We start from the raw sequence: 9692 nt of genomic DNA on the forward strand, positions 1-9692 counted from the left end.
TCAGAAATGAACCCACCTGATTCAGTGGAATAACCCAAACTATGTAAGCAGAAAAAAAGGGACGCGGTGGCTCAGTGGGTTGGGACGCTGAGCTTGTCGATCAGGTGGTTGGCAGTTTGGCGGGTCGAATCCCGAGTGCCGCGTAGCAGAGTGAGCGCCTGTTACTCGTCCCAGCCTCTGCCAACCTAGCAGTTCGAAAGCACGTAAAAATGGAAGTAGAAAAAATAGGGACCGCTACAGTGGGAAGGTAACAGCGTTCCGTGCGTCTTTGGCGTCTAGTCATGCCGGCCACATGACCACGGAGACGCCTTCAGACAAACGCTGTTTCTTCGGCTTTGAAATGGAGATGAGCACCGGCCCCTAGAGTCGGAAACAACTAGCACGCACGTGTGGGGGAACCTTTACCCTTACCTTATGTAAGCAGAGTTGCCATTTCAAAACGTTTTAAAGAATTAACATATATCCAATCACCGGCACGGCTAGCGTGAGCAGCTGGTCTGAATCTTTCTCTGCATCTCCTTTAATGTTATACAAAGACAGTCTTGCTTTATTTATATTTTATTTCATACAAAAACAGCAACAATAGTAAAAAAATTATATTAAGAATGAATAAAAATAACATTCCCAGGCACCCTTCATTCAGGCTTCCTTAAAAGTTTGTACAGCCCCGCAGAAAACTATTTACAAGTTATCGGTTTAAAACTTGGTGAGGTGTGCCACCCGACAGAGGCCTGCATATCCTGGGAAAGGGTTATTGCCAATTGTTTGGTAATGCTGAAAGAAATAATTTGAAAAGCATAAATTCTCAGATTATAAAAATTACAGGGCAAGGCGCAGAACAACCTTTTCCTGGCTTTATTTGTGCCATGGTTAAAGGTCAGTAACCAAGTGCTAAAACTATTTTCTTACTAAAGTTTCATGTTTTAAAACTGCTAAACTGTGGCAACATTGCCCATTCTGGTTTTTCTTAACTATAATTCAATTGCTCACAAAGCCATGTGTTTCATGTGCAGGTATATAAATTAGGCAGTTACCCAATTACATAGGATTCCATTTTTATGCTTTCAAAAAACAAGGTCAGAGAAACGGATTTTCATCTTAAAGCTGCCACAGCTCTAGGTGGTAATCCAGGAATATTTCTTATTTCTGTGTGAATCTACCAGAGTTGCCCCTTCCTCAAAATGGACCCTGCAGGACACACGATTCTACCGATCACATAAGCTCCATACCAGAAGGTGCCTCTAGCTGAGTCTAGCCAGCAAATGGATGCTCAATACTTCTCACTTTGGTTGGTGTCTGTACAATTCTCCTAGAATAAAAGGGTTACCAGATTAATATACCAGGAACTTTGTAATAGTTTGTTAATTTTACTTAAGAAATATGCTGTGCTTAAGCACAGAATCCTCAGGCTGGAAGGGACTTTGGAGGTCCTCTAGTCCAACTCCCTGCCCGTGGTAGGAGCTCTTACACCATCCCGGAGAAATGAAAATTTGACAACATAAGTTCTCAATACTCAGAAGCACAGGCAGTCCTCAACTTAGGACCATTCAAATTTACAATGGAAAGCCCCAAATGGGACTTACCACCAGGTTTCAGAGTTCTGACATCCACCCCACCCACCCCGCCAGACACACAGGGGTCATGTGATCGCATTTTGGGTGCTTGGCAACTGGCTTACATTTATGGCTATTTGCAGCACCCTGCAGCCACATGACCATGATTGATGGTTTTGCCAGAAGCCAACTTACCCGTTTTCCAGTAAAAACCAACCCACAGGAAACAATGAGTCTATTTAACAGCCCTGCTGTTTGCTTAACAACCAGCGCAGAAAAAGAGGTAAAATCAGGTCTGGTCACATGGTGACCTATTTTACGACTGTCCCAAGCTACAACTGTAATTGCCGGGCTCAATTGCAGTCATAACTCAAGGACTACCTGTAGTGAATAAGCTACCCTCAAGATATCACAATTATTCTCGATAAAACTGTATGTGACAAACACAATCAGATGCCTGTGCCTACATACTCAAACCTGATTTTTCTATACACATCACAGACTCATTCATTATCCTATTAATTTCGGCCTCCATTCGCTCAGGAGTTATAACCTTTTTTTCTGATCATTTCCCACCAAAAACTTAAGGCTTTTTGCTCAACAGTTTTATTCTGGAGTTCAGTGAAAATATTTAAAAATTTGCTATGACAGCTGCAATGACATTCATTAGTCAAGATTATTCCAATGGTTGAAGGGGTGTCACTGCAGCACATGCAGTACAGCTTCCACAACAGATGTCTGCTTGGTCGAGTCCCACTTAATTAACCCAGTGACTGTACTAATGGCAGAAAACATAAAGCAAGGGAATAAAAAAAAGAGAACGTGCAAGACGATTGGGAAATGAAGCAAAAAGAGAGAAAATTAAATTAGGATGAGGAAAGAGGCAGACAGTAGTGGGAAAGACACTGAAAAAACTACTTCGGAATGGCCAGGGATAGGCTGCTCCTACAGACACTACACAACTAGCAATCTATGGACGCTGATGCAGTAGTAAAAGGTCCAAATTACTTACATTGTTTTCTTGGGAACTTCCCTGTAGCACCAAGGAATTACTTCCTACGGATTCCGTTTCCATGTCACCAAGATCAACAGGGCTGCTGCAAAAATAAAACATGAAATTAGTATTAGAAAATATGTTTCTAATGTTAAGATAAAGGAGAGAATATTTAGTTTAACCCATTTAGCCTCTCTTTAGACACAAAACCTACCTTCTGGTTTATATTTATATATTTATTTATATTTATTAAATTTTTATACCGCCCTTTTCCAGAAGGACTCAGGGCGGTGTACAGGGCAATAAATGTAAAAACGATGTACAAAAGTTAAAAAAACAATTAAATATTATGCCCGAATATAAACAATAATTAAAAACCATGTTAAAACCCCAACCCTTAACCCATCAAACCAGGCCGGATTACTCGAATAAATAAGTTTTTAGATCCCGCCAGAAGGAGCGAAGGTCGGGGGCCATCCGGAGCTCAACCGGCAGGCGGTTCCATAGGTCTGGCGCGCCCACAGAGAACGCCCTCCCCCTGGGGGCCACCAATCGACATTCTTTGATCGGAGGCACCCTGAGGAGGCCCTCTCTGTGGGAGCGCACTGGACGGAGGGAAGTTGACGCCGGCCGCAGGTGTTGCCGTAGGTAATCCGGACCCATGCCATGTAGGGCTTTGTAAGTCATTACCAACACCCAATGACCTAAACATTTGCAGAAAAAGTTAGGCAAATAGGAACTGAAGGTATAAGTCACACGTATTTTCCAATGATTTCTAGCATTACATTAAAATAATTCAGAAAAGTATTCCAGCAACTTGTTTAATTGATGAGGCTTATATATTTTTATTAATGTAAAGATCCATTGGTATTTAGACAAATAGATAGCAATATAAACAAAGCCTTCAGAAAAATGATTCTGTTTTAAAATAAATGCATGTGTTCTATTGCACCATGTTCTGGAGTTGGCACACAATTCTGACCACCTGCCAGTACACTATACATGTTAAATTTTTAACAAGTAAAAAGATAAATAAGCATCAAGTAATTCACTACAAAGAAATCATTAGATCAACATGCTTAGCATTATAGCTGCATCTATTTTGTAGAAAACTACATGCAGTTCTCACTTAACGGACTAACAGCAATCTTGCTAAGCAATGTAGCCATTAAGCAAAGCACCACAGGATCGCAATGGACTTAATGCCTCGTCTCCGATGTGGCCGTTAAGCAAATCACCTGCTGTCATTAAATGAGAAATCACGTGACCACGAGTTGCCCTTTCACTGCCAGTTTCTCCAGACTGCTCATCAAAAAAAAAGTGTACAGTCACGTGACCTTGTGATGCTGCAACAACCCTAAATGTGCCCAAAGTGCCCAGATCACATACCCACGGGGACAAAATGGAAGGAACGGTCATAACATTATTTTTTCAGCACTGCTGCATGATTGAATGATTGGTAAACCAGACAATCATTAAGTGAGGCCTACCTGCACTACGGTTATTGAATTCAACTCAGTTCCACAATAATGAATTATACAGCCTTTAAGCTTCGACTTTGCTTGATAAGAAACAAACCCGATTCACTTCAGGAATTTACTACTGCTGAATGATCCCTGAATTAAAATAACCCTCAATATTTAAATGCTTACTATTTTATGCATTCTTGGGCACTGCTGCTACTTACAGTACTTGTGCATCAGAGCCTTCTTCGTGAGGAGGGTCCCAAAAATGCAACGCAACTTTCCAAAGTCTGATCTGTTGATCCCAAGATCTCCGACTGTACTTTTTAAATTTGTTTGGAGTCCTTGGATGGACCCCAGGAACCCGTAGACACCTTTGAAAAAAACATTTCGGCTACTTTTAGCACACCGCCAACCTTCAGCAACTTAGCACAGCAGCAATTTCTCGATAAATACGTGGTCCAAGGAAACAAACCAGACTGCCTACTTGCAAGGTTGCTCAGAAATAGGGCTGCTCATCTCCCAACGAGTCTACGCTACCCCCCTCTCTCCCAGCAATGACCTTCTGCCGTTTCTATTTGTTGAATTTATTTATGCAGAGGAATAATTGAGTGCACATCCTGACATAACAAAGGGACGTTCAACCTCTTAGAATACTCTGCCACAGCCTTCAATGTAGCCATTAGCAAAAAGAAGAAATTAGAAATTATAGTAGCAACTTACAAGCGGGTGAGCCAGAAATCAGTATGACACTATGGCCAACTTTCCAGGGGTATTTTTCTGATCTCTCATTTTATCATTTTGCCTTTTGCTCCCCCCCATCAAAAAGCAAGGGTGTGTTTCTTTCTTAGAAGTATTATTTATGCATCTGATCCATGATGCTGGCTCATCTATGCCCGTGGGCCAGTTGCATCATACGGAGACTGCACCCACCCCAGCAATGCAAGAAACTCACAATAAGTTGCAAGACGTCACATGACGAGTCTGACACCTATACTATAAAGGATTCCACTGATTTATGAGTGTAAAAAAAAGTACAGGTACCTCTTGGGAGGAAAAATTCATTTTCCTTTCCTTAAGTTTGCCCCAATACTTACAAATTAAGTTATACTCTGTACTGAAAAGAACCTCCACTCTATGAGTAAACAGAGCTTACCTAGGAACTTCTTGAATATATCTGTCATATGCCAAAGTATTCTTCCCATAATTTATTTGTTTTTGTCTCCTCATTAGAACAGCCTCGTCAGTCTCCAGTTCCACGACTGCTGTAGACTCCTTGGAATCCGAACTGGAAAAATAGCGCTTTTATTTTTCATTTATTCCCGTTTCACAGCCTTGCATTCTCAGACACAAGCCGTGCTTTTAGTGCTATTCTGCCCTTATCACGGGAAACGCCTCGCCTTTTCATTTCCCTAAAACCTTCTCATTCCCACCCACTTTTAATATAACCATGCTTCAATTACTCATTCTCATCAGCCTCCATCCAATTCACAGATCATCCCTGTAGATTTGCTATGAACCATTTTTTTTTACCTTCCAGTAGAGGTCTTCCTCTCTCTTCCAAATTCATTTATTAGAAGCTTTCTTTTGTATCTGTAAAACGTGTTTCAACAAAAGTTATTTCCAGTGTTTGCACTGCTACAATGGTGTTCTGCTACACCACTGTTGGTATTTTGTTATTTAATAAATTTAATAAACACTGAACAATATTCCCACGTTAGATTTGTTAACACTCTTACCCACATTCTCCTGACCTACTGGATTTATCCACAAGAACTAGCTTTTTATAGCACATTCTCCAACTTAGTTTTACAACATAAAATTGTTTTCAGTTTTGAACTCAAACGTGTGCATCGTATGAAAAGGGGTAATATCTTCCCTACCTTACTAGATCTTCCTATCTCAAAGAATAAAGATTTATTTTTGTACGTGAGACAAATTGAATTTAAACAAATCGCATATCAGTACCTTGCCATTTCTCTGTTGACATTAGTCCTCATCTCATCTTCTTCAACTGCGCTCCCCCAGTCTGAACACCTTGAACGGGGCTTGTGGCCCTCTGGGGTGGTGAAACTGTAAAACCAAGTCACAGGAAGAACAAAACGGCAGCTCAGTCACAATATTTAAAATACACAATATAGCGCACCCCATCTCAACTCTGTTGCAGGTTAAACTACACCATCCACAATGTATTGCTGAACCCTCGTGCTTTTAAGTTGCCCTATGCAAAACAATGTTTATTGTCATCTGCTTGTGACACGAGCACACTACTTAAAAATATTTAGTAGATTGCTAAAATATCACCAGGAATTAAACATTTTATGTCCACCACGGCCATAAGTAGAATTTAACTGTGCTTAACAGTGAGGAAATATTCCTCTGCACCTACTTCTCTGATCTGCCATCTGCCAGACTGTATGCATCGTAATCGACGGCTGGGCCTCCCGGTTCATGCATATTCCTGTGCTTCCCGTCTGCATCACGCTTCCTGCCTTGACTCCATGAAGCTGTTGGTCTGTGAAGAGACAATTAAAAAGAACAAAGTCAGTGAAAAGAAGTTACAAATCGCTGGTCTAACCGAAACTTTCTTCGGAAGCGAAGTTTCAGAAAAAACACGGGTCACGTTGGCCTGGGGATTGCCCATTTTGAATTGTTCCTAGCTCTTGAGTGCGGTATAAGGGCAGGGGGGGGGGGGGCGTGGAGGGAGAAGAGCTCCATCTTGCTACAGCTGGTCCCCGACTCAAAAACTGCAAATTGGGACAATTTTGGTCGCTAAGTGAGATGGTTTTCAAGTGAGTCATCCTGCGCTCGTCTCCGATTCTGCCACCGTCGCTAAGTGAATCACGTGATCATTACGTGAATCCAGCTTTCCCCACTGGCCCTTTCAAACCGTCACTAAACGAGTGGCCTTAAGTCGGGGACTCCCTGCAGTCAGGTCTTTGGAAAGGGGAAGAAAACCCACTTTTGACGGACGGGGCAACTCCTCCTCCCCCCCCCCCCGGAAGGAGGGCTACTTCCTTCCCCTTATAAACTCTTTCTACTTCCTTGTGAACCCTCGTTTTAAGGAACTACCCGGAGCCAGGCAGCTTTAAGAAATCAGTAATAAGTAAGACAATTTTAAAAGCTTTTATTCCCAAAGAACTGCCTGGGCTCTGCTTTTTTCCCCCCTCCCCTCTCAGCCTCTGCCTGCATCTTTTTTGGGACGACAAATCGGCAGATCCGTCTGGGGTTTTTTTGACCTCCTCCGATAGGTCTATATTTATCCACGTTTGTGTGTATACACGTGTTTGCGGGTACACACACACACCCAAACCCCCGGGGTTTCCAGGTGAATTTAAAGTAGGCGGTGGCATCCAGGGCTCCGCAAGGCCCGGGGACGCCCCTCACCCGAGACCCCCATGAGCGACCACCCTGTGAGGAAGGGGCGACCCCCCCCCATTACCCAGAGGATCGAGGTGGGGGAGGGGCCCGACATGGGGCTCGCCCAGGCCATCCCCGCCAATTCTGGGCTGAGCTGAGGCATCTTATCTGGGCCACAAAGGCCTCCCGGGCTCGGCAGCCGGACGGGCCGCTCCGAGGCAGCCAGGCCGTCGACGGCTCCACGCGGCCACCCTCTCGGCCACTACCTGCTACGAGTCCGGCCGGCCAGGGGGCTTCGCTGGCGAAACGACATGCTGAGGGCGAGGCGGCTCCGACGATCCTTCCCGGCCGCCGCCAACCTCGCAACTGAGGCGCGTCAGGGCTGAGGCGCCGCGCGCGCCAACCGAAGCGGGCGCTACCACCTCCAAGGAGGGGGGGTTCATTGAGAGGCGGCTTTTATTCCTCTCCACCTTTCCCTTTCACAGCGCGGAGACGAAACACCCAGCTTCCGCTCGTAGATGAATTTTTCCGCGCTCCCAAGTTCCTACCCTGAGACAACGGGGCGGCTTTACAAACCTATTTTCAGAACAGGACTCCCCCATAAGCAGCTTGGCGATGGTTTGCTCCGGAGCGCGGAGCCCCGCCCCCTCTTCCTCCCGCCCCCTTTGCCTGTTTGGACAAACGACGCCTTCGCGCTTTGGCGGGAAAATTTGCAGCCGGGACGGGTCGCTGCAACAAAATGTTGCAGCGCTGAGCGCTTTCCTTTGCAGCGTTGCAAGAGCCCGCCGGCCCCGCTGGCTTTCTTTCCTCAGCTGAAGCTGCTTCCCAGCGAGGGATAGATTGTTCGCTTCTTATTAAGCAATTTCGCCATCTTTTCTTTTCTTTCCTAAAGCCTTTTGGGAAGGGAGTATTTCTGCACATTTTGGAATTCTGCCATATTGCTAATAAATAAATAAATAAATAAACCTTTATTGTCAAAGTACAACATGTGTACATTGAGATTAGCTGAGCCTCTCCCCCCCAACACACAGTGACAACAAACCCTCCATCCTACCACACCATGTGAACCAACTACACCACACACCGGCCTCCCAAGTCAATTCTGCATAAGTTCACAGAGATTATATCCCATTTAAAAGCCTAACAGCCCACGGATAAAAGCTGTTTTTCAGCCTGTTGGTAGTGCTTGCAAGAAGACAGGGCTATCTAGGGGCAGGCAGAATGACTGCTGTAGGAAACCTGTGATATTTCCACCTTAGGCTCACATAAAATGGCGCAGGTCTGGCTCAGGGCAGAGACAAGTTTTGTTTACCAGAAATCAGATGACCTTGCTACGTGCAGACGGACACCCGTTGGAACACATACTAGATAGCTACAGGAACAAAGACATTCCATACAGAAATGTAGCTGATTTATAACCTTAAGATACCTGCTTGATGTATAGTTGAAATGTAACCATTTGTAAACATAAGATAATTGCTTGCTGCATAACTAAAATGTAACCATTTAACTGCTTGTTGCTTGTGTTGTAACTTTGTAACCTATGTTAACTTGCTGACTTTGTAACCTATGTTTCCAATAAAAGAGAGCTTAGGACTTCAGTCTGGGCCCTCATCCCGAGAACACTCAGAGAGACGTGTCCTCATTCATTGGCAAGTCATGAGGAGCCCGCCGGGTGCGAAAAACCCACAGACTGCATGCTAGACCCTGGAAGGATGTCCCAAAGGTGCTTTTTCAGGAGGCAACTGGACTTTCTTGGTTTTCTTTGAAGATGTTTAGCTTCTCATCCAAGAAGCTTCTTCAGCTCTGACTGGCTGGTGGAGAATGGAAAGATTTATACTCCTGGCAAATAGCTGGTCATTTGCATTCTTTTGGAGTCATTGAGGCCACCTGGAGGTTTATCTGTGTCCTTTCTCTAAAAGAATGCAAATGACCAGCTGTCTGCAAGGAATATAAATATAAATCCTTCCACTCCCTACCATCCAGTCAGAGCTGAGGAAGCTTCTTGGATAAGAAGCAAAATGTCTTCAAAGAAAAAAACAAGAAAGTCCAGGCTTCTTGTTAAGAGATATCAATAGAATAAAAAAGTGTTGGCAGGAATTCTGAAAGTCATTCTGGTTTTTAAAATCGTCTTGCTTTCTTGAATCAGTGCTTCCCCTCCTTTTGGCTAAGAACAGAGATCTGGCACATAAATTGTGTAGTCATCCTCTGGCCTTGGGAAGAAGTTCCTAGAGCCATTGCCAAAATAAGAGCCATTTGGTTGCATGCGAATTAAAAGTTGTGTCTTTCTGCTACACTGCAGAACATTCCACAAAATTACAG

At 44.0% G+C, this 9692-nt stretch overlaps 1 protein-coding gene across 2 annotated transcripts; it reads right to left on the reverse strand.

Annotated features, from left to right (window-relative positions):
• Positions 1 to 531: 531 nt before the first annotated feature.
• On the reverse strand, positions 532 to 7763 carry SLBP (stem-loop histone mRNA binding protein). 2 transcript variants are annotated; one of them, XM_081327779.1, is made up of 9 exons: positions 7637 to 7763; positions 6400 to 6525; positions 5979 to 6083; positions 5544 to 5603; positions 5167 to 5298; positions 4235 to 4384; positions 2566 to 2650; positions 1230 to 1309; positions 532 to 774 (listed from the first exon to the last, which is right to left on the reverse strand). In XM_081327779.1, exons 1-8 carry the CDS (start codon positions 7681 to 7683, stop codon positions 1271 to 1273), a joined length of 744 nt encoding a protein of 247 aa, XP_081183905.1. In that variant the 5' UTR covers positions 7684 to 7763; the 3' UTR covers positions 532 to 774; positions 1230 to 1270. The 2 variants fall into 2 exon arrangements, with proteins under 2 accessions (XP_081183905.1, XP_081183904.1); XM_081327778.1 differs by having other exon boundaries at positions 532 to 1309.
• Positions 7764 to 9692: the final 1929 nt, after the last annotated feature.

Source organism: Vipera berus, assembly GCF_964194415.1.
Source record: "Vipera berus genome assembly, chromosome: 4".
NCBI lineage: Eukaryota > Metazoa > Chordata > Lepidosauria > Squamata > Viperidae > Vipera > Vipera berus.